Source organism: Hylobates moloch, unplaced genomic scaffold (genome assembly GCF_009828535.3).
Source record: "Hylobates moloch isolate HMO894 unplaced genomic scaffold, HMol_V3 SCAFFOLD_13, whole genome shotgun sequence".
In the NCBI taxonomy this organism is placed as follows: domain Eukaryota; kingdom Metazoa; phylum Chordata; class Mammalia; order Primates; family Hylobatidae; genus Hylobates; species Hylobates moloch.
Window position 1 is genome coordinate 36,921,152 of NW_026652288.1, and position 24,898 is coordinate 36,946,049.

General features: G+C 47.4%; 1 protein-coding gene and 1 non-coding gene across 2 annotated transcripts in view; both read left to right on the top strand.

Annotated features, from left to right (window-relative positions):
• The window catches only part of CUNH19orf47 (chromosome unknown C19orf47 homolog), a 56,744-nt gene extending 32,967 nt beyond the window's left edge, over positions 1–23,777 (top strand). Inside the window, exon 10 of the mRNA XM_058426133.1 lies at positions 22,783–23,777. Within this exon, the coding sequence (XP_058282116.1) occupies positions 22,783–22,832 (50 nt within the window). The 3' untranslated portion in view covers positions 22,833–23,777. The remainder of the gene's footprint in view (positions 1–22,782) is intronic.
• Positions 23,778–24,376: 599 nt separating this feature from the next.
• LOC116481400 (U6 spliceosomal RNA) lies at positions 24,377–24,483 on the top strand. Its single transcript, XR_004251555.1, has one exon. It is a non-coding gene; the product is annotated as a U6 spliceosomal RNA (small nuclear RNA).
• Positions 24,484–24,898: the final 415 nt, after the last annotated feature.

Consider the following 24,898-nt stretch of genomic DNA (forward strand, 5'->3'; position numbering starts at 1 on the left):
GATGGGCTCCGTTTGTGAGACCATGAGTTTCCACTGGTTTGGTCGCTCACCCCTCCCTGCTGCACAGCGCCCCTGAGCCAGGCCTGTCCTAGGAGCTGGTAGCAGGCAGTGAGCAGGGCCTCTCCAGGGATGGGGTGTAGGTAAAGCGGTGGTGCTGGCCAAGGAATCCGAGGAGTGGGAGAAAGTGGCCAGGGCCGCTTCAGGGGTTGCAGATAGGAAGGCCTTTCAGAAGGGGTGACATGGAGGCTGAGCTGGGAATGTGGCTTCATGAAGTTCAGTAGGAGAGCTTTCAAGCAGAGGGACAGCCAGGGGCAGAGGTGCAGAGGTGGGACAAGGAACAGGAAGAAGGCTGGTGGCTGTGAGTGAGGGCGAGCACTGCGTCCAGCATGAGGCAGAGGTGGGTGGGCAGGGGCTAGGTGGCTGGGGGTGTTGTGATCAAGGAGGAGGAATGTGCACGGTGACCCAGGAGTGCTGGATCGGGAGGATTTGGAGCTGGGATGTGCTGAGCTGAGTTTCGTTTAGGATCATCGCTCTGGCTTCTGTGAGGAGAAGGAATGGCCGGGAGGGCTGGGGTGGATGCCACTGCGGCAGTCTGGGCAGGAAGCCAGGGTGGCTGCGAGGGCATGGCAGTGGGGAGCAGGGAAGAGGGCCGATTGGGCTGCTTAGGGTGTGCTTTGGAGGAAGAGCTGTGGGATGTGCTGATGGGTTGGAAGTTGGGGCCAGAGAAGATGAGAATCACAGGGCCCGCCTAGATGTTAGACCTGAGCATCTGGAGGAACAGCTGTTAACAGAGAAGGGGAGACAGGAAGAAGGAGCCGGTCAAGGATGAGGGAGCTGTGTTGTGACTGCATTGCGCCTGTTAGGGTCCCCGCTGGGGCTCAGGGGGACACCTGGGCTGGGGGTTCATGGCTGCTGACAGTGCGCAGGGTACAGCTGGAATCAAAGCCAAGGGCCTTGGCTGGGCGTGGTGGCTTATGCTTGTAATCCCAGCACTTTGGGAGGCCGAGGCAGGTGGATCACGAGGTCAGGAGTTCGAGACCAGCCTGGCCAAGATGGTGAAACCCCGTCTCTACTAAAAATACAAAAATTAGCCGGGTGTGGTGACAGGTCCCTGTAATCCCAGCTACTTAGGAGGCTGAGGCAGAAGAATCGCTTGAACCCGGGAGGTGGAGGTTGCAGTGAGCTGAGATCATGCCACTGCACTCCAGCCTAGGCAAGAGCGAGACTCCATCTCAAAAAAAAAAAAACAACAAAAAATGCCAAGGGCCTGGTAATAGTATCTGGAAAGGAAGCATAGAGATTGGAGGGGACCCAGGAGGGAATCTGGGGCCCTTTCCCTGTTTAGAGAACAGGAACTGGCAAAAAGAGACAGCCTAGGAGAGGTCGGGGGGTTGGAGGAGAATTAATGAGAGAGCAGGTAAAGATGAGACTAGGTGTCATCCGTTTATTTATTTTCATTGTGGGAAAATATACATCGTGTGAAATTTACCATTTTAACCATTTTATTTTATTTTTATTGTTAATTTGTTTTTTTGAGATAGAGTTTTGCTCTTGTTGCCCAGGCTGGAGGACAATGTCGTGATCTTGGCTCACTGAAACCTCCGCCTGCTGGGTTCAAGCTATTCTCCTGCCTCAGCCTCCCTGGTAGCTGGGATTACAGGCGCCTGCCACCACTCCCAGCTAATTTTCATATTTTTAGTAGATGGGATTTCTTTTTTTTTTTTTTTTTTTTTTTTTTTTTTGAGACGGAGTCTTGCTCTGTCGCCCAGGCTGGAGTGCAGTGGCGCGATCTCGGCTCACTGCAACCTCCGCATCCCGGGTTCACGCCATTCTCCTGCCTCAGCCTCTCCGAGTAGCTGGGACTACAGGCGCCCGCCACCACGCCCGGCTAATTTTTTGTATTTTTGGTAGAGACGGGGTTTCACCGTGGTCTTGATCTCCTGACCTCGTGATCCGCCCGCCTCGGCCTCCCAAAGTGCTGGGATTACAAGCATGAGCCACCGCGCCCGGCCTAGTAGATGGGATTTCACCACGTTGGCCAGGCTGGTCTTGATCCGCCCGCCTCAGCCTCCCAAAGTGCTGGGATTACAGGTGTGAGCCACCGTGCCTGGCCCATTTTAACTATTTTAAACTGTACCATTCAGTGGCATTAAGTACTTTCACACTGTTGTGTACCCTTCATCACCATCCATCTCCAGAACTTCTTTCATCTTCCCTGAATCCATTATTTTCAGTTTTTCAGTTATGTCATATTGGGGGCCGACTGTGTGTCACACAGTGTCCCAGGCACTGGGGATGGGGTGTGAAGGGCCTGACTTTAGGATGAGGGACAGCTGTAGAGAGCAGTAATAGACACCTTTCCCTGTAGGGGCCCAGGCTAGACCCTCCTGAGACTGGCTGAGGCCTGACCTCAAAGGACGGCAGATGCTGGCCCTCAGATTCCAGGGGCCGCCCCTTCAGGTCATGGCCACCAGGAGGAGCTCACACATGCGCACTTTCCCTGCTGAGCTTCAGCCTTCTTTGTTTCCTAATAATTTCCTCTGATTCCACTTCATGGGTAATTTTAACAACTGCTGGGGTGAACTGGAAGAGTTCCAGTTGCTAAATTTAAGAGCCATGGTAATTTCTCAATGTGTAATAGGAACTGCAATGATATAAAAACATATATAGGTAATTTACCACACAGGGCTTAGCCATGCCAGGGAGATTCTCTTATTGTTGCGCTTTACAGAGGCACAGAGAGGGGAGTTAACTGCTGAAGGCCTCACCCAGCCGGCGGGTGGCAGGACTGGGTTTGACCCCAGGGAGCAGACTTCAGGATCCTTGCCCCTTAATCCCTACCCTGTGCTGCCTTTAAAACATTTTTATTTTATTTTATATTTTATGGAGACGAGGTCTCGCTATGTACCCCATGCTGGGCTTGAACTCTTGGGCTCAAGTGATCCTCTCTCCCCGACCTCCCAAAGTGCTGGGATTACAGACATGAGCCACTGCACCCAGCCACCTGTGCTGCCTTGATTGCAGATTTGAAACATAGCCCTTTTGGAGAAGGGGCAAGGCGGGGGTCTTAAGACAGCGATTTTGGACCTGGCATGGTGGCTCACACCCGTAATCCCAGCACTTCGGGAGGCTGAGGCAGGTGGATCACTTGGAAGTCAGGAGTTCGGGACCAGCCTGGCCAACATGGCAAAACCCCATCTCTACTAAAAATACAAAAATTAGCTGGTGTGTTGGTGCACGCCTGTAATCACAGCTACTTAGGAGGCTGAGACACGAGAATCACTTGAACCTGGGAGGTGGAGGTTGCAGTGAGCAGAGATCACACCACTACACTCCAGTCTGGGTGACAGAGTGAGACTGTCTCAAAAAAAAAAAAAAAAAAAAAAAAAAAAAAAAAAGACAGTGGATTTGGACTCTCTAGAGTTCTCCATGTGTAGATGTCTGCACCAACCTTATTGGCTTGTCCTAGGAAGCATTTGCAGCTAGGATGCTGCTCACCTTGAGAGCCACATCCTTGTGACCTGAGCCGATGCTGCCTCCACCTCCCAGCTGCTCCAGAGTCACAGTGGCCCTCCTGTCATACATTTGACTTGGCAGTTCTCCCAAGCCCGCCCCAACAGCCATGACCCACAGGGATAGTTTTTTTTTCCCCTGATTCTATTAAGCACTTTTTACTTTTGGTTGTTTAGAGACAGGGTCTTTCTATGTTGCCCAGGCTGGTCTCAAACTCCTAGTCTCAAGAGATCCTCCCATCTCAGCCTTCCAAAGTGTTGGGATTATAGGCATGAGCCACCATGCCCTGTCTGTTAGGCATTTTTGAACATAAATAATACATTCACAGCCACGTTTGGTGGCTTATGCCTGTATTCCCAGCTACTTGTAAGGCTGAGGTGGGAGGATCCCTTGAGCCCAGGAGGTTGAGGCTGCAGTGAGCTGTGATCACACCACTGCACTCCACCTGGGCAACAGAGCAAGACTCTGTCTCGGAAAAAAAAGGAAAAAGTAAGAATACATTCACATTGTTCAAAATGCAAAAGATACAAAAGTCTCTACAGTGAAAAGTATCTTCCCATGTCTCCTGGCCCCCTAGTCCCTTCCTCAGAGGCTACAAATGTTACCAATTTCTTGTGTAATCTTTTCAGTGAGGTGTACACACACACACACAGCAGAGGAGCATATAGGACCCATGTACAAGTATACACGTGTCTTAGCAGTCTAATTTATTTAACCAGTTCCTTTTTGAAGGAAATTCAGGTTGTTTCCTACCTCGTACTGTTACAAATAGTCCTAGAATGAACAACTTTCCTTACACATGGGATCAATTCAGGGGTGACTTTGAAGAACACATTATTACATTACATTATTTAAGTGTAAATACTGGTAATGAGTCCCTTGCAGATCTGAACTAGCCTCTCCTCCAAGATGATTGGCATCCTTCAGGTGATTTATTTACACAGTGACCACCCCATTTCATAAAGGAATGAAGAGCAGTTGGACTCTTCCAGTTGCAGACTGCTGGAGGAATCAGGTCAGGGGATGCTGAGAGCTAACGTTGACTACCACCTGTGTGCCAGGAAGTACTAAATCAACGCTCGGCTAAGTTGTTGGACTTGTCGAATCCTGAAGGCAACACCATAAAAGGCAGGGTCTTCCTATTCTCATCCCATAAACAGATGAGGAAATGGTGGTGCAGTGAGCCCAGGGCTCATGCTGAATTGCAGAACCAGACCTGCAGCAGCCCAGCAGAGTGATTCTGTGTGGATGGTCGCCCTGAGACAAGGCCACCTCTGGACACATCCCTTCGTCTGGTAGCCCACATCAGTGGATACTAAAGCCAGATGCCAACTAGCAGTATCTGTGGCAAGTGGCCGAGGCCTGGGCCAGCCCCAGCACCCCTTTCTCCAGTGCCCAAGCCCCCTGCTGCTGAGATGAGCCAAGAGTTGAGCTGCAGCCACCTCCATCCCTCGTTTGGGCATCTGACCTGACTTAGTTTGGCAAGTGCTGCAACTATAGACCCAACTTTGAAGGCCTGTCGGGGTCCTGGAGCAGAGGAGACATTTCCCTTTGCAAAATCAGGGCTAAATCTCTCCCTCTCTCTCCCTCATTTTTTTTTTTTTGTAATAGACTTTATTTTTAGAATAGCTTTATTTATTCATTTATAGACAGGGGCTTGCTCTGTCACCCAGACTGGAGTGCAGTGGTATGATCCCAGTTCACTGTAGCCTCCACCTACCAGGCTCAAGTGAGCCTCTTGCCTCAGCCTCCTGAGTACCTGGGGCTACGGGCACATGCCACCATATTCAGCTAATTTTTTAATTTAATTTTTTTTTTTTTTTTTGAGATGGAGTGTCACTCTCTCGCCCAGGCTGGAGTGCAGTAGGGCGATCTCGGCTCACTGCAACCTCCGCCTGCTGGGTTCAAGCAATTCTGCCCCAGCCTCCTGAGTAGCTGGGATTACAGGTGTGTGCCACCACGCCTGGCTAATTTTTTTATTTTTAGTAGATATGGGGTTTCACCATGTTAACCAGGCTGGTCTCGAACTCCTGACCTCAAGTGATTTGCTCACCTTAGCCTCCCAAAGTGCTGGGATTACAGGCATGAGCCACCATGCCTGGCCAGTTGTTTTTTTGCTTGTAGAGATGAGGTCTCACTATATTGCCCTAGCTGGTCTCAAATTCCTGAGCTCAAATGATGTACTCGCCTCAGCCTCCCAAAATGTTGGGATTACAGGCATGAGCCACCGCACCTGGCCTTAGAATAGTTTTAGAGTTGCAGAAAAAATTGAGAAGATAGTGCAGAGAGCTGCCGTATACCCCACGCTCAGTTACTCCTAATATTAATGACATCTGACATTGGGGTGGTACGTTTGTCACAATTAATGAAACAATATCTATCCATTAGTATTAACGAAAGTCTATAGTTTATTCAGATTGCCTTAGTTTTACCTAATGTATTTTACTGTTCCAGGATCTCATATGACATTATGTTGTCAAATTTGATAACATTCTAGCTCCAGACATTTATATTGACAAGTAAGGAGTTGTCATGTCTCCTTAGGTTCCTCTTGGCTGGGGCAGTTGCTCAGACTTTCTTTGGTTTTGATGCCTGCTTTGATAGTTTTGAAGAGTTCAGGTCAGACATGTTATAGGATGCCCCTCAGCTGGGATTTGTCTGATATTTTTCTCATGATTACACTGGAGTTACGTGTTTTTTGGAGGAAGACCTCAAAGGGGAAGTGTCATTTCGTCACATATCAAGGGTACACACTGTCCACATGATTCACCACTGTTTTTGTTCATCTTGATCACCTGTTTGTCAAGTTTCTCCACTTTGTAAAGCTACTCTTCTTTCTCCCTTTACACCTTGTCCTCTTTGGAAGGAATTCACTGCACAGCCTGCATGTAAGGAGTTGGGGGTGTTTATGCTCCATCTTCTTGGGGGCAAGGGATTTACATAAATTATTTGGAATTCTTCTGCAAAGGAAATGTGTCTCCTCCTCATTTAGTAACTTAGTCATTTATTTTTATGAGTTTGGACTCAGGGATATTTACTTTGTATTTGAGGTTATCATCCAACGTTACTTTCTTTATTTTGTCACTCTTATTAGTCTGACTTTGGCCATGGGGAGCTCTTTCAGTTGGTTCCAGAGTCCCTTTGACTTGTTATACCCCCATTGTTTTTGTTTTTGAGACGGAGTTTCGCTCTTGTTGCCCAGGCTGGAGTGCAATGGTGCAATCTCAGCTCACCACAACCTCTGCCTCCTGGGTTCAAGCGATTCTCCTGCCTTAGCCTCCTGAGTAGCTGGGATTACAGGCGCATGCCACGATGCCTGGCTAATTTTTGTATTTTTAATAGAGATGGGGTTTCATCATATTGTTCAGGCTGGTCTTGAACTCCTGACCCCAGCTGATCCGCCTGCCTCAGCCTCCCAAAGTCCTGGGATTATAGGCGTGAACCACTGCACCCGGCCTTGTTTTTGTTTTTACTGTGTCCTTACTTTCAGGCTGTAGAGATGCTGCAGGCTCATCTTGTATATTTCCTGCCCCAGTCCTGAAGCCAACCATTTTTCCAAGGAGCCTGGTCCTTTTAATTGCAGAACAGTGGTGGAAACCAAGATCTAGGCATGAGATGTGCTTGGCTGCTACTGGAGCCTCCCTTCTTTTTTTTTATACCTTTTTTTTTTTTTTTTTTTTTTTTTGAGACAGAGTCTCCCTCTATTGCCCAGGCTGGAGTGCAGTGGTGTAATCTCAGCTCACTGCAGCCTCTGCCTCCTGGGTTTAAGTCATTCTCATGCCTCAGCCTCCCAAGTAGCTGGGATTATGGAGACAGGGTCTTGCTCTGTCACCCAGGCCAGATTGCAGAGGCACAATCATAGCTTACTGCAGCCTTGAACTCCTGGACTCAAATGATCCTCCTGCCTCTTGCCTGTAATTGTAGGAATTGCAGGCATGAGCCATCATACCCAGTGACAACTCCATTTTAGAAAATGAAGCCTTAATATGGAACCCCAACGTGTAAATCATTCTTAAAAAGGAAAAGCGGGCTGGGCATGGTGGCTCATGCCTGTAATCTCAACACTCATGGAGGCCAAGGCAGGCAGATCTCTTCAGCCCAAGAGTTCCAGACCAGACTGGACAACATGGTGAAACTCCATCTCTACAAAAAATTTAAAAATTAGCTGGGCGTGGTGGTGCACGGCTATAGTCCCAGCTGCTTGGGTGGCTGAGGTGGGAGCATCACTTGAGTGCAACAAGCAGAAGCTGCAGTGAGCTGTGATCATGACACTGCACTCTAGCCTGGGCAACAGAGTGAGACCCTGTCTCGATAAAATAAAAAATAAAAAAAAGCAACTTATTACTATAGGTTTAAGCACTTATTTTGGATTAATTCATGCAAACAGTACAAAATTCCAGTCCTTAAAAGGATATGAAATAAGACCATTGTGCACCCAGTAGACTGGCAAAAGCCTTAAGTCTCAAGTGTTAGGGAAGATTTGGAGTAATGGGAGGATATACTTTGCTGATGGAATGTAAGCTGGTACCAGCCATCTTGGAAAATAGTTTGGCAGCTTGTGGTAAAGTTGAAGGTGACACACTTTCCAACCCAGCAGTTACTCTCCTAGCAAATATATACCCTGGAGAAACTTCCACGTACACGCAAAAGACATGTATGTAATGCTCACAGAAGTGCTGTTTGTAATAGCATAAATGTGGAAACAAATATCTAGCAACTGGAGAATGGACAGATTGTGGCATAGTTGTTCCAGTTACCTAATGCATCACTAATCATCCCAAAACTTCGTGGCTTAAATTAACAATCATTTTATTATCTCTTATAGTCCCAGGGGTTGACTGGACTCAATTAGGCTGTTATCACTTGGGGGCACTCATGTGATTTTAGTAAGATGTTGGCTGAGGTTGGTGTCTTCTTAAAACTTCCTCAGATACCTGGTGGTTAACCAGTACTGGCACTTACCTGGGGCCCAGCTTGGGCTGCCAGCCAGAATGCCTACACATGATTCTCCCTGTGGGCCTGCGCTTCCTTACAACATGGCAGCTGGGTTTCAAGAAGGAGCTTCTCAAGAACCAGAGAAAACTGTATGGCCTTTTCTTTTTTTTTGAGATGGAGTCCTGCTCTGTCGCCCAGGCTGGAGTGCAGTGGCGCGATCTCGGCTCACTGCAAGCTTTGCCTCCCGGGTTCACGCCATTCTCCTGCCTCAGCTTCCCAAGTAGCTGGGACCACAGGTGCGCGCCACCACGCCCGGCTAATTTTTTGTATTTTTAGTAGAGACGGGTTTTCACCATGTTGGCCAGGATGGTCTCGATCTCCTGACCTCATGATCCACCCACCTCGGCCTCCCAAAGTGCTGGGATTACAGGCGTGAGCCACCACGCCCGGCCCTGTATGGCCTTTTCTAACCTAGTATTGGAAGCCACAGGGCTTCACTTCTGCCACAGTCACTGGCCCATCAGATTCAGGAGGAGGCATGATAGATCCCACTTCTCAATAAGAGGAAGTCAACATCTCCTTGTAAGAAGAGCACGTGGGATGCGAACTCACATTGTGGTCATGTTGGAAAATAAGACACCAATGTTGGATGCATTATGTTTTACATATTGGATGTGGGATAGTGTACATCAATGAAAATGAACTAATGTTGCACATATCAATATGAATAAACTAAAACACTGAGTGAAAAAAGCAAATTGGGCTGGGCATGGTGGCTCACGCCTGTAATCCCTGCACTTTGGGAGGCCAAAGCAGGTGGATCACTTGAGGTCAGGAGTTCCAGACCAGCCTGGCCAACATGGTGAAACCCTGTCTCTACTAAAAATACAAAAACTTAGCCAGGCGTGATGGTATAATAGGCCTGTAGTCCCAAGCTGCTCAGGAGGCTGAGGCAGGAGAGTCGCTTGAACCCAGGAGGCAGACATTGCAGTGAGCCGAGATCATGCCACTGCACTCCAGCCTGGGCGACCCAGCAAGACTCCACATCTCCCTTCATTGCATCATGTGAGGGACTCCGCCACCTGAAGGAAGTGTGAGCTTGTGAAAGTGCAAGGTGTGGGGTGAGACAGTGGGGCTTCTTGTGTTTATTTTTTATTTTTATTTATTATTATTATTTTTTGAGACAGGGTCTTGCTCTGTTGCCCGGGCTAGACTGCAGTGGTGCGATCTCGACTCACTGCACTCTCCGCCTCTCGGGCTCAAGTGATCTTCCCACCTCAGCCTCCTGAGTATCTGGGACTACAGGTATGTGCCACCATGCTTGGCTAATTTTTTTTTTTTTTTTTTTTTTGAGACCGAGTTTTGCTCTTGTTGCCCAGGCTGGAGTGCAGTGGCGTGATTTTGGCTCACCACAACCTCTGCCTCCCAGGTTCAAGTGATTCTCCTGCCTCAGCCTCCCGAGTAGCTGAGATTACAGGCATGCGCCACCATGACCGGCTAATTTTTTTGTATTTTTAGTAGAGACGAGGTTTCTCCATGTTGGTCAGGCTGGTCTCGAACTCCCGACCTCAGGTGATCCGCCCGCCTCGGCCTCCCAAAGCGCTGGGATTACAGGTGTGAGCCACTGCGCCCGGCCCAATTTTTGCAGTTTTTTTGTAGAGAAGGGGGCTTGCTATGTTGCCCAGGCTGGTCTTGAAATCCTGGACTCAAGCAATCCGCTCACCTCGGCCTTCCAAAGTGCTAGGATTATAGGTGTGAGCCACTGCGCCTGGCGTAATGGTTTTTAAAGCTGGGCGGTGGGCACATGGTGTTCATTGTGTTAATTTTTATGTATTTGTGGGCATCTCTTATTTTAAAAATAACAATTCTGCTGCTACTCTGGGTCCCTCAGTCATCCAGTTCCCCTCTCCAGAGGCAATCAGTGTTACCGGAGTTTTATGAGTTCCCCCAGAAATATCTGTATATTTACATAATTATATTTTCTTACTCAGATGATTACATATCTAATAGTTTTACACTTTACTTTTTTCACTTAATATACCTGGGAGATTGTTTTATATTAGTACATAAAGAGCTTTTAGAAAAACAGCTCTATTGAGATATAATTCATGTATCAGAGAATTCACTCATTTAAAGTGAACAATTCGCTTGGGTGCGGTGGCTCACACGTTTAATCCCAGCACTTCTGGAAGGCCGAGGCGGGTGGATCACCTCAGGTCAGGATTTCGAGACCACCCTGGCCAACATGGTGAAACTCCGTCTCTACTAAAAATACAAAAATTAGCGGGGTGTGGTGGCACAGGCCTGTGATCCCAGGTACTTGGGAGGCTGAGGCATGAGAATCGCTTGAACCCGAGATCGCATCACTGCACTCCAGCCCAGGCTGGTCTTGAACTCCTGTGCCCAAGTGATCCTCCTGCCTCAGCCTCCGAAAGTGCTGGGATTATACATGTAAGCCACCATGCCTGGCCTGTATTTTTTTTTTTTTTTTTTTTGAGACAGAGTCTCGCTCTGTCACCAGGCATGTGTCAGAGTTTCATTCCCTTATCAGCTAAATAATATTCCATTGTATGGATGTATTACATTTGTTTATCCATGAGTTGATGGACATTTGGGTTTTTTATACTTTTGGGCTATTGTGAATAATGCTGCTATCAACATTCATGTACAAGTATTCTGTATAGACATATGTTTTCAATTCTCTTGGGTATATACCCTCAGAGTAGAATTGTTGGGTCATATGATAATTCCATTTTTAACCATCTGAAGAACTGCCAGACTCTTTTCCATCAGCTGTATCATCTTACATTTCCACCAGCAGTATATGAGGGTCCAATTTTGTCCACATTCTCACCAACACTTACTAGTATCTCATTTTCTGATTCTAGTTGTCCTAGTGGGTGTTAAATGGCATCTTACTGTGGTGTTGATTTGCATTTCCTGATAGCTAATGATGTTAAGCATATTTTATTTAGTGTCCTTATTGGAAAAAGCTCCTTTTAAAGTAACTGCATATTTTGTTGCATATTCTTTTTTTTTTTTGAGATAAGGTCGCTCTGCCACCCAGGAGCAAGTACTCTGTGAAATGTTCAGGGGGAGGAAAGGCAACTTCAAGGGAGAACTTTCCTATGATGAATTTAGGTTTAAGTGCTCTGAGCCCCTGCCTCAGTTTAACACTCAAATGATGCAAAAATCAGTCCTGAATTATGCAAGGTTTAACAAAAATAAAGGAGAGAAATAGGCCAGGCGCGGTGGCTCACGTCTGTAATTCCAGCACTTTGGGAGGCTGAGGCTGGCAGATCACCTGAGGTCAGAAGTTTGAAACCAGCCTGCCCAACATGGAGAAACCCCGTCTCTACTAAAAACACAAAAATTAGCCAGGCGTGGTGGTGCATGCCTGTAATCCCAGCTACTCAGGAGGCTGAGGCAGGAGAATCGCTTGAACTTCAGAGCTGGAGGTTGTAGAGAGCTGAGACCGAGCCACTGTACTCTAGCCTGGGCAACAGAGCAAGACTGTCTCAAAAAAAAAAAAAGAGAAATGAAGTGGCTGCTGATTACGTAGCTGAACCTACTAGCCATTATCACTGGAGGAGAAATCAGAATATTCTTCAAACAAACCTGATCATTTTCAATATCCACTTTTATTTATTTGTTTGAAACATGGTCTCACTCTGCTGCCTAGGCTGGAGTGCGGTGGCGTGATCACAGCTTACTGCAGCCTTGACCTTCTGGGCTCACGCGATCCTCTTGCTTCAGCCTCCTAAGTAGCTGGGACTACAGGCACATGCCCGGCTAATTTTTTAATTTTTTGTAGAGACAGAGTCTGGCCGTGTTGCCCAGGCTAGTCTCAAACTCCTGGGCCCAAGCAATCTGCTTGCCTTGGCCTCCCAAAGTGCTGGGATTACAGGCGTGAGCCACTGTGCTTTTGTTGCGTATTCTTATTATAAAATGTTCTATTCTGGGCATGGTGGCTCACGCCTGTAATCCCAACACTTTGGGAGGCTGAGGTGGGCGGATCACTTGAGGTGAGGAGTTTGAGACCAGCCTGGCCAACATGGCGAAAACTTGTCTGTACTAAAAACAAAAATTTGTCAGGTGTAGTGGCATACGCCTGTAATCCCAGCTATTTGGGAGGCTGAGGCATGAGAATTGCTTGAACCTGGGAGGCGGAGGTTGCAGTGAGCCAAGGTCGTGCCACTGCACTCCAACCTGGGTGACAGAGTGAGATTCTGTCTCAAAAAAAAAAAAAAAAAAAAAATCTGTTCTATTCCTATGTGGCTATATCATGATGTATTTAACCAGTCTTATAATTATGGACACTTAGATGTTTTCCAAGACCTTTTCTATCACAAATGGTCCCTCTTGTATATACCGTATTTTGCTCATCTGTGAACATATCCATAGGGTAAATACCTAGGAGTAAAATTGCAGGGTTACAGGGAATGTCTCTATGTTTTGTAAGTTTGAATTTATAACGTTTGTGTATTTAAAAGCAGATATTGAGGCCAGCCACAGTGGCTCATGCCTGTAATCTCAGCCCTCTGGGAAGGTGAGGTGGGCAGATCCCTTGAGCCCAGGAGTTTGAAACCAGCCAGGGCAACATGGTGAAACCATTCTCTACAAAAAATACAAGAAATTAGCCAGGCATGGTAGTGCACACCTGTAGTCCCAGCTACTCGGGAAGCTGAGGTGGGAGGATTGACTGAGCCCAAGAGTTTGAGGCTGCAGTGAACCCTGATCGTGCTACTGAACTTCAGCCTGGGAGACAGAGTGAGACCCTGTTTTATTTATGTGCTTTTTTCAAACAAATAACAAATAAATAAAAGTGAGTATTGAGAATAATCAGGGTTGTTTAAAGAACATTCTGATTTCTCCTCCAGTGATAATGGCTGGTAGGTTCAGCCACATAATCAGCAGCCACTTTATGTCTCTCTTTCATTTTGGTTAAACTGCATAATTCAGGACTGAGTTTTGCATCAATTTCAGTGTCAGGTTGAGGCAGGGGGCTCAGAGCACTTAAATTTGGCCGGATGCGGTGGCTCATGCCTATAATCCTAGCACTTTGGGAGGCTGAGGCAGGTGGATCACCTGAGGTCAGGAGTTCAAGACCAGCCTGGCCAACATGGGGAAACCCCATCTCTACTAAAAATACAAAAATTAGCCGGGTGTGGTGGTGCATGCCTGTTAATCCCAGCTATTAGGGAGGCTGAGGCAAGAGAATCACTTGAACCCGGGAGGCGGAGATTGCAGTGAGCTGAGATCACGCCACAACACTCCAGCCTGGGTGACAGAGTGAGACTCCCGTCTCAAAAACAAAAACACCTAAATTCATCACAGCAAAGTTGTCCTTTAATGTTGCCTTTCCGGGGCTGGGCGCTGTGGCTCACGCCTGTAATCCCAGCACTTTGGGAGGCTGAGGCGGGTGGATCGCAAGGTCAGGAGTTCGAGACCAGCCTGGCCAATATGGTGAAACCCTGTCTCCACTAAAAATACAGAAATTAGCCTGGCATGGTGGCGGGCACCTGTGATCCCAGCTACTTGGGAGGCTGAGGCAGGAGAATCGCTTGAACCTGGGAGGCGGAGTTTGCAGTGAGCCAAGATTGCGCCACTGCACTCCAGCCTGGGTGACAGAGCAAGACTCTGTCTCAAAAAAAAAAAAAAAAAAGTTGACTTTCTGGCTGGGTGCAGTGGCTCACACCTGTAATCCCAGCACTTTGGGAGGCTGAGGCAGGCAGATCACGAGGTCAGGAGAGCGAGACCATCCTGGCTAACATGGTGAAACCCCATCTCTACTAAAAATACAAAAAATTAGCTGGGCGTGGTGGCACGCGCCTGTAATCCCAGCTATTTGGGAGGCTGAGGCAGGAGAATTGCTTGAACCTGGGAGGCAGAGGTTGCTGTGAGCCGAGATTGCACCACTGCACTCCAGCCTGGCGACAGAGTGAGACTTCGTCTCTAAATAAATAAATAAAGTTGCCTTTCCTCCCCCCGGACATTTTACAGAGTACTTGGTCCTACATTATCAGTAGAGCATATCCTGGCCATCCTTAAACCTTCCTGATTGTGTGTTATTATGAAGAGCTTGATCTTAACAGCTGTGTGATCCACAAGTTACTCAACCTCTCTTCAGTTTCCTCTTCACTAAGATGAGAGTAATAATTAGCCGGGCATGGTGGCGGGTGACTGTAATCCCAGCTACCTGGGAGGCTGAGGCAGGAGAATTGCTTGAACTTGGGAGGTGGAGTTGCAGTGAGCCAAAATCGCATCACTGCACTCCAGCCTGGGTGATAGAGCGAGACACTGTCTCAAAAAAAAGAAAAAAAAACCCACAAAAACAAAAAAACCAAGATGAGAGTAATAATAGCACCTATCCCATGGAATGGTTTTGGGGATTAAATGAGTCGATTAGTGTGAAAGGCTTAAAACAGTACCTGGCATACAATGTTGATACCTAATTTTATCTCTGAAATTTCCTGTAATCCCAGTACTTTGGGAGGCAGAGGCAGGTGGATTGCTTGAGCTCAGGAGTTCAATACCAGCCTGGGCAACATGGCAAAACCCTGTCTCTACAAAAATTACAAAAATTAGCCAGGTATGGCAGCTACTAGGGAGGCTAAGGCAAGAGGATCCCTTGAGCCCAGGAGGCAGGGGTTGCAGTGAGCTGAGATCATGCCACTGCATTCCAGTCTGGGTGACAGAACGAGACCCTGTCTCCAAACAAACAAACAAACAAACACACCTGCTCGGGTACGGTGGCTTATGCCTGTAATCCCAGCACTTTGGGAGGCAGAGGTGGGTGGATCACTTGAAAACAAGAGTTTGAGACCAGTCTGGCCAACATGGTGAAACACGGAGACTACTTAAATACAAAAGTTAGCTGGGCATGGTGGCATGCGCCTGTAATCCCAGCTACTCAGGAGGCTGAGGCACGAGAATCGCTTGAACTGGGGAGGCAGAGGTTGCAGTGAGCCAGGATTGCACCACTGCGCTGTAGCCTGTGACAGAGCAGGACTTCGTCTCAAAAAAAAAAAAAAAAAAAAACAAACAAAAAAAACCTTTAATGACATTCTTACAGGCTATAAAATAACTTTTTTGGTAATGCTTTATTTTAGTATAATTGTAAACTTTTAGAAAAGTAACAAGAAGCCTGGTGCAGTGGCTCACACCTGTAATCCCAGCACTTTGGAAGGCCAAGGCGGGTAGATCACCTGAGGTCAGGAGTTCAAGACCAGCCTGACCAACATGGTGAAATCCCGTCTCTATTAAAAATACAAAAATCAGCTGGGCGTGATGGTGGGTGCCTGTAGTCCCAGCTACTCAGGAGGCTGAGGCAGGAGAATCGCTTGAACCCGGGAGGCGGAGGTTGCAGTAAGCTGAGATCTCGCCACTGCGCTCCAGCCTGGGCAGCAGAGTGACACTTGGTCTCAGAAAAAAAAAAAAGTAACAAGAAGAGTACAAAGGATTTCTGTATACGCCTTACCCAGATTTGCCAATTGTTTACAATTTGTTCCATTTGTCTTACTGTTCCCTCTTCTCCCCTCCATAAGGATACATGCATCATCTATATTTATTGTGTTATGAACCATTTGAGAATTAGGTTGGAGAACATCATGTGTCTTTCTTTACCTCAGGACACTTGTGTGTAGTTCCTAAGATCAAGAACATTCTCTTTCCTTTTTTTTTTTTTTTTTTTGAGACAGAGTTTTGCTCTTGTCGCCCAGGCTGGAGTGCAATGGTGTGATCTTGGCTCACTGCAACCTCCTTCACCTGGGTTCAAGCGATTCTCTTGCCTCAGCTTCCCCAGTGGCTGGGATTACAGGCGCCCACCACCATGTCCGGCTAATTTTTGTATTCTTTAGTAGAGATGGGGTTTCACCATGTTGGGCAGGCTGGTCTTTGAACTCCTGACCTCAGGTGATCCACCTGCCTCAGCCTCCCAAAGTGCTGGGATTCCAGGCGCGGGTCACCATGCCCGGCCGAATATTCTCTTTCATAAGCACAGTACAACTATCAAAATCAAGAAATTTAACATGGACATGATACTTTTATCTAATGCACAATTCATGTTCCAATTTCATCAATTGTCCCAATAACGTTCCTTATTGCTGTTTTTTCTCCTGGCTTGGAACCAATTCAGGATCACACGTTGCATTTATTTATTTATCTTTTCCGAGACACCCTGGTGACTTAAAATGTTGCATTTAGGGGTCGTGTAAAGCTTCCTTTTAGACAGTGAATGTTCAAATAGAATGGTCCCCCAAATTGCTCTAGGAAGACTTGATGCCTGCAAGACATAGCTGGGTTTCTGCAGGGATGGCCAGCTCATGTGCCGCCATCTTGTGGCAAGTGTGAATAGAGTTTATAAATCCACTGGGCAGCTGTGAAATTTTTCTTTTCTTGATGACCTAAAAAAAGATCAGGTGGTGTTAATATTATTTCAGTTTTTCTTAATAATGTGGGAGGCTGTGTTGTAAGGATTTTGCTATTTCAAGTCTACCTTTTTTTTTTTGAGACAGAGTCTGACTGTGTTGCCCAGGCTGGAGTACAGTGGCACGATCTTGGCTCACTGGAACCTCTGCCTCCCAAGTTCGAGTGATTCTCCTCCCTCAGCCTCCTGATTAGCTGGGATTACAGGTGCCCACCACTATGCCCGGCTAATTTTTGTATTTTTAGTAGAGACGGGGTTTCGCCGTGTTGGCCAGGCTGGTCTTGAACTCCTGACCTCAGGAGATCTGCTCTCCTCGGCCTCCCAAAGTGCTAGGATTACAGGCATGAACCACCACGCCTGACCTAATTTTTTATATTTTTAGTAGCAGGCTGGTCTCGAACTCCTGGCTTCAAGTGATCCGCCCGCCTCAGCTTTCCAAAGTGCTGGGATGACAGGCATGAGCCACTGCGCCTGGCCAACTCGGTAAATAGGCACGTTCAGACGTGGAATAAAAATCAGCCTAGTACAGAGCTTTAACCTTCCTAATCAAAACCGCATTTGGTAAACAAATATTTTTTGATCCCCAAGTCCCAACTATGTGCCTGGTGTGGGGGAGCGAAAAATGGCTTCCCTCTACCCTTCTAGGTTCTTTGACTGGGCTGCATACTAAATTGACATAAGGCAGATTAACAGGAGAAAAAACTCATTTTAATTATGTAAGTATGCACAGGAGCCCCACAATATATGAGTTTCAAAGAAGGGCCAGATGATTGAAGCTTATATAGCATCCTGAGCTACAGAAAAGAAGAGGGGCTTGCGGATTCTGGGAGGTGGTGGTGACCTAAATTATGGGAGGGTGCAGGGAGGAAGTGTATGGTGAATAAAAGTTGTCTTGTTATGCAGATTATAAGTCTCTTAGTTAAGAAAAGTTGTCCCAGAAGAATAGATCTGGGTGTGGTGCCAACCTCCAGTCTCATCTCCTGTGATCTGAGCTCATCTTCCCTGATTGAGAAGATTCCTGGGGAAGGGATTCATGACACTGGCGTTCCCTTTGGAGGATCCATGTTTAGGTAGATAAGGGAAGGTCAAAGAAAGTCCTCCCTGCCCTTGCTGTTCCCCAGGTTCCCTCCATTTGAAGTAATCAGTGTATCAAAGGGGCGTATTTTGGGGTTGGCATTTCTCGAACTTCCTCATTTCTCCTATCTGAAACTTCTCTAGAAGTTCCACATGCTAAAAGTTGATTTGGTGGTGGATGACAGAAAAATCAGATTAGTGTTTGAACAGTATGAGACCTGGGACTAGGTCAGTCCAATTAATCAGTTCTGTCTCATTCCAGGAGGTGGTGTGGCAGGTGGGTTCCCATCACAGTCAGGCCTCTGTATGGCACAAGCAAACAGGTATTTAATAAGAGGAAACAAAAGAATAAGGTTAATGTTTGGAGCAATCTGTAAACTAGTTTCTGAGCCTGGAGGGCAGCCAATTGACATGATTTCTAGATGTTGGGTCAAAGCATCTTCAGTTGGAGTAGGGGCAGGCAGTGATAATTTGACACAGATTTTCCTGGTTGCAATTTGCATCAGGGGTTCCAGTGAACTTTTTTTTTTCTTTTCTCAGACAAAGTCTCGTTCTGTCGCCCAGGCTGGAGTGCAGTGATGCGATCTCGGCTCATTGCAACCTCTGCCTGCCAGGTTCAAGTGATTCTCCTGCCTCAGCCTCCCGAGTAGCTGGGACTACAGGCACATGCCACCACGCCCAGCTAATTTTTTGTATTTTTAGTAGAGACGGGGTTTCACTGTGTTAGCCAGGATGGTCTCAATCTCCTGACCTCGTGATCCACCCGCCTTGGCCTCCCAAAGTGCTGGGATTACAGGTGTGAGCTACTGCGCCTGGCCTTTTTTTTTTTTTTTTAGATGGAGTTTTGCTCTCGTTGCCCAGGCTGGAGTGCAATGGCACAATCTTGGCTCACTGCAGCCTCCGCCTCCTGGGTTCAAGCGATTCTGCTGCCTCAGCCTCCCAAGTAGCTGAGATTACAGGTGCCTGCCACCCAACCCGGCTAATTTTTGTATGGGGTTTCGCCATGTTGCTGGTCTTGAACTCCTGACCTCAGGTGGTCTTCCCACCCCGGCCTCCCAAAATGCTGGGATTACAGGTGTGAGCCCAGTGAACTTTCTGATTAGTTTGTATATCGGTAGGCATGAAGGTGGTGTATACCTAAGTGTTTGTGGTGATTTATCTGAAGTCTCTATCAAGTCTTCTAGTTTTAGCTTGCAGGGCTTCAGGAAAGGAAGTCTTAATTTCAGTAACTCCAAGTCAGAAGGGAGAAAAACTGGAAATGTTAGTTTGGAGAGTCATAGCCAGACATTTGAGGAAACTGGAAGAATTCAGGATCCACTCAAGTTTCCAGGTAAATAACAAACCCTCCACAACAATGAACTAGAATCTAATAATGGATACACTATAGTTTTCTTCTGAAACATAATTTTTCTTTGTACATTCACCCCCATTTCTGCCAAACACAATCACAGTGAGATCAATTTGTTGCCAGGAGTGGTGGCTCATGCCTGTAATCCCAGCACTTTGGGAGTTGAGGCAGGAGCAGATTGCTTTAGTCTAGGAGACCAGCCTGGGCAACATGGCAAAACCCCATCTCTACAAAAAATACAAAAAAAATCAGACGTGGTGGCACACGAAATACAAAAAAATTAGACGTGTTGGTGCATGCCTGTAGTCCCGACTACTCAGGAGGCTGACCTCAGAAGCATCATCTGAGCCTGGCAGGTGGAGGCTACAGTGAACCGTGATCCTACCACTGTACTCCAGCCTGGGTGATAGAGCAAGACCCTGTTTCAAGGAAAAAAATATCAATTTGTTGCAAAATAAGGTTGGTCTCTTATTAAACTTGGCCTGATTATTTATGTAAGAGCAGTAAGAATAATGATTGATTGTAAAGGTTCTTTTTTATTTTTTTGGAGATGGAGTCTTGCTCTGTCGCCTAGGCTGGAGTGCAGTGGCGCATTCTTGGCTCACTGCAACCTCTGCCTCCCGGGTTCAAGCGATTCTCCTGCCTCAGCCTCCTGAGTAGCTGGGATTACAGGAGCCCACCACCATACCCGGCTAATGTTTTGTATTTTTAGTAGAGATGGGGTTTCTCCATGTTGACCAGGCTGTTTTCCAACTCCTGACCTCAGGTGATCCACCTGCCTTGGCCTTCCAAAGTGCTGGGATTATAGGCGTGAGCCACTGTGCCTGGCCCAGATTGGATCTTTTTTTTTTCCTTTTTTGCCTAGACAGAGTCTCGCTCTGTCACCCAGGCTGGAGTGCAGTGGAGCGATCTCGGCTCACTGCAACCTCCGCCTCCCAGGTTCAAGTGATTCGCCTGTCTCAGCCTCCCAAGTAGCTGGGACTACAGGCGTGCGCCACCATGCCCAGCTAATTTTTGTATTTTTAGTAGAGATGGGTTTCTCTATGTTGACCAGGCAAAGTCTCTCAGGCTAGGCGCGGTGGCTCACACCTGCAACCCCAGCACTTTGGGAGGCTGAGGCGGGTGGATCACGAGGTCAGGAGTTCAAGACCAGCCTGACCAACATGGCGAAACCTCGTCTCTACCAAAAATACAAAAATTAGCCAGGCATGGTTGTGGGTGCCTGTAATCCCAGCTACTCGGGAGGCTGAGGCAGGGAGAATCTCTTGAACCTGGAAGGGGGAGGTTGCAGTGAGCCGAGATTGCGCCACTGCACTCCAGCCCGGGTGACAGAGCGAGACTCTGTCTCAAAAATAAATAAATAAATAAATAAATAAATAAATAAATAAATAAATGCCTCTCAAGGTTATGAAGCCAGGGACTTGCCATCAAACTATGCCTACGGCACTATAATACTGTAGGTATTTAAAAAAAATTACAATCAGTCAGCTCAGTCCCATGCAATTCTTATTCTTCCTGATGTTGTTAGCAGGGTTTCTTTTTCTTTTTTTTTTCTGAGACAGAGTCTCGCTCTGTTACTCAGGCTGGAGTGCCTCGGCTCAGTGTAACCTCCACCTCCCGGGTTCAAGCAATTCTCGTGCTTCAGCCTCTGGAGTAGCTGGGATTACAGGTGTGCACCACCACACTCAACTAATTTTTTTGTTGTTTTTTAGTAGAGACCGGGTTTCTCTACGTTGGCCAGGCTGGTCTCGAACTCCTGGCCTCAAATGAACCGCCTGCCTGGGCCTCCCAAAGTGCTGGTATTACAGGCATGAGCCACCACACCTAGCCGAGTCAGCAGTTTTCTGAGTCCAGTTTTTCCACTAGAGTTTTGGAAATTCTTACCCAGTCCAATGTTATAATCTTAAGTTTATTAGGACCTTCTATTTCAGACTACTTGTCAGAGTCATTTCCATGAATCTTGAAGAAGCAATTTGGGGCAATAGCTGATTGCAAATGCTTTTAGAGAAGAACCAAGACACTATTGATGAGCAAGACAGAATGGCCATGAACTCTCTGATGAGAGTTCATTATAACCAGCAATTGATAAGGAAAGCTGGTTATTTCTGTGGCATATATCATGTTAACATAGTACAAAATTATGACTTATAACATTAGATTTCTAGGAATCTCATAATTTTTTTTTTTTTTTTTGAGACAGAGTCTCGCTCTGTCGCCCAGGCTGGAGTGCAGTGGCGCAATCTCGGCTCACTGCAAGCTCCGCCTCCCGGGTTCACGCCATTCTCCTGCCTCAGCCTCTCCGAGTAGCTGGGACTACAGGCGCCCGCCACCACGCCCGGCTAATTTTTTGTATTTTTAGTAGAGACGGGGTTTCACCGTGGTCTCGATCTCCTGACCTCGTGATCCGCCCGCCTCGGCCTCCCAAAGTGCTGGGATTACAAGCGTGAGCCACCACGCCCGGCAGGAATCTCATAATTTTTAGAACATTCATATCAGTAACATATCCAGAAATATAACTTTTTTTTTTTTGAGATGGTGCTAGCTGTGTCACCCAGGCTGGAATGCAGTGGTGCGATCTTGGCTCACTGCAACCTCCGCCTCCCGGGTTCAAGCAATTTTCCTGCCTCACCCTCCCAAGTAGCTGGGATTACAGGTGCCCACCACCACACCCAGCTAATTTTTGTATTTTTAGTAGAGGCGGAGTTTCACTGTGTTGTCTAGGCTGGTCTCGAAGTCCTGACCTCGTGATCCGCCCGCCATGGCCTCCCAGAGTGCTGGGATTACAAGCATGAGCCATTGCACCCAGCCATATAACTTATTTAAAAAAATGTTTTTTATCACCCTCATCACCTCCTACCCTGGGTTCATAAATATAACTTAACGTTTAGCATCACTTGTTATTTGACAATGTTTCCCATTTAATTTAACATTTCAAATAAGCCTAATTAGTCTAATGTCTCTCTTTTTTTTGAGATGGAGTTTTGCTCTGTTACCCAGGCTGGAGTGCAATGGTGCGATCTCGGCTCTCTGCAACCTCCGCCCGCCGGGTTCAAGCGATTCTCCTGCCTCAGCCTCCCAAGTAGCTGGGATTATAGGTGCCCATCACCACGCCTGGCTATTTTTTTGTTTTGTTTTTTAGTAGAGACAAGGTTTCGCCATGTCGGCCAGGCTGGTCTTAAACTCCTGACTTCAGGTGATCCACCTGCCTCAGCCTCTCAAAGTACTGGGATTACAGACGTGAGCCACCGTGCCTGGCTAATGTCTCTCTTTTTCAAGGTGAGAAACACATCTTTTGAGCTTTCCCAGAGGCTCAACTGGCAAATTCCAAAGTTAATTCAAGATCAAAAGACTTAATTTAGAATTTGATTTTAGGAAGTTTGTCAAAAATGTAAAAAAAGGTTTAAAACTCCTTCCTTCCCTCCCTCCCTCTCTCTCTCTCTTTTTCTTTCTTTCTTTCTTTCTTTTTCTTCCCTCTGTGGCCCAGACTGGAGTACACTCGGCTCGCTGCAGACTCCCTGCGTCCGGCTCCCATGATTCTCCTGCCCTGGCCTGCGGGCTGCCTGGGATTGCCGGCGCGCGCCACCACCCCTCCCTGGTTTTTCTCCTTTGGCTGGAGGCACGGTTTCGCCATGTCGGCCAGGCTGGTCTCCAGCTCCTGACCTCGAGTGCTCTGCCCGCCTCGGCCTCCCAAGGTGCTGGGACTGCAGACGGAGGCTCGTTCACTCGATGCTCGGTGTTGCCCGGGCTGGAGTGCGGTGGCGTGGACTTGGCTCGCTGCAGCCTCCGCCTCCCAGCCGCCTGCCTTGGCCTCCCAGGGTGCTGGGATTGCAGCATCTGCCCGGCCGCCGCCCCGTCTGGGAGGTGGGGAGCGTCTCTGCCTGGCCGCCCATCGTCTGGGTTATGAGGAGCTCCTCTGCCCAGCCGCCCCGTCTGGGAGGTGAGGAGCACCTCTGCCCAGCCGCCACCCTGTCTAGGAAGTGAGGAACATCTCTGCCCGGCCGCCCATCGTCTGGGATGTGAGGAGCGCCTCTGCCCGGCCGCCCATGGTCTGGGATGTGAAGAGTGACTCTGCCCGGCCGCCACCCCGTCTGGGAAGTGAGGAGAGCCTCTGCCCGGCCGCCCCGTCTGGGAAGTGAGGAGCGCCTCTGCACGGCCGCCACCCTGTCTGGGATGTGAGGAGCGTCTCTGCCCGGTCGCCCCGTCTGGGAAGAAGTGAGGAGCGTCTCTGCCCGGCCGCCACCCCGTCTAGGAAGTGAGGAGCGTCTCTGCCCGGCCACCCCATCTGGGAAGTGAGGAGCGCCTCTGCCCGGCCGCCCCGTCTGGGAAGTGAGGAGTGCCTCTGCCCGGCCACCCATCGTCTGGGATGTGAGGAGCGCCTCTGCCCGGCCGCCCCATCCGGGAAGTGAGGAGCCCCTCTGCCTGGCCGCCACCCCGTCTAGGAAGTGAGGAGTGTCTCTGCCTGGCCGCCCCGTCTGGGAAGTAAGGAGCACCTCTGCCTGGCCACCCCGTCTGGGATGTGGGGAGCGCCTCTGCCCGGCTGCCGTCTGGGAGGTCTACCACAGAGGCCAGAAGCAATGTGGGGGCTGGACGTGGTGGCTCACACCTGTAGTCCCAGCACTCTGGGAGGCCGAGGCGGGTTGATCACTTGAGGCTAGGAGTTCGAGACCAGCCTGGCCAACATGGCGAAACATATAACTGACAAACCAACCAACCAACCAAGCAACAACAAAACAGGTCTACCCTGGAGTCATACTCTAATTTTTTCTATTTTCCTCCCTTTCTGATCCTTTATCCCACTTCCTTTTTCTTCCTCTTCCTTCTCCTTCTTCTTTGTCAAATAGAGGATTGAGTTATTATCATTGATCCATACAAAGTTCCTCTCTCATTTATTTTCTTTAATTCCCACCCCCCATTTCTATTCCCCGTCTTCCCATGTGCAACCTTCCTAATATGTTTGATATGCATCTTTTTGTTTGTATGTACTTTTAGAAAATGTTTATTGTTTTGTGTGCAAAAAAAATAAATAAAATAAATTTAAATATTAAAACTAAAAAAAAAAGGTTTAAAACACTTAATTAGTGCTTGCTTTGGCAGCACATATACTAAAGCTGGAACGATACAGAGAAGATTAGCATGGCCCCTGTGCAAGGATAACTCGCAAATTCATGCGGCCTTCCATATTTTTTGAAATTAAGAAAAGAAAAAAGGAAAAATTTGATTAAATAGGATCTCAGGTAACTATTAATTTAGGTCACTAATAATTAGTCTGGTTACCAGAGTGATTATTATATAGTGATCTGGGATCCCATTTAATCAATTGTTCATTTTATAATCATTTAATATTTTATAATTTAAGTATTTAATGAGCATTTAATATTTATTAATATTCATTTCATAATCACCAGGGTAATTATTAAAAGGCTTCAAAGGCAAATAGAGAAAGTACATAGTTGTAAAAATATATATATTAGCTCTCTTAATAGAGAGGATTTTATTTTCTTGGAAAGTAATTGAAGGCCTGATAAAAGATAACATAAACAGAAAATTATTTTGATAAGACATAATTTTTTTAAGGTAGATTACTTAAAAGGTGAAAAAGA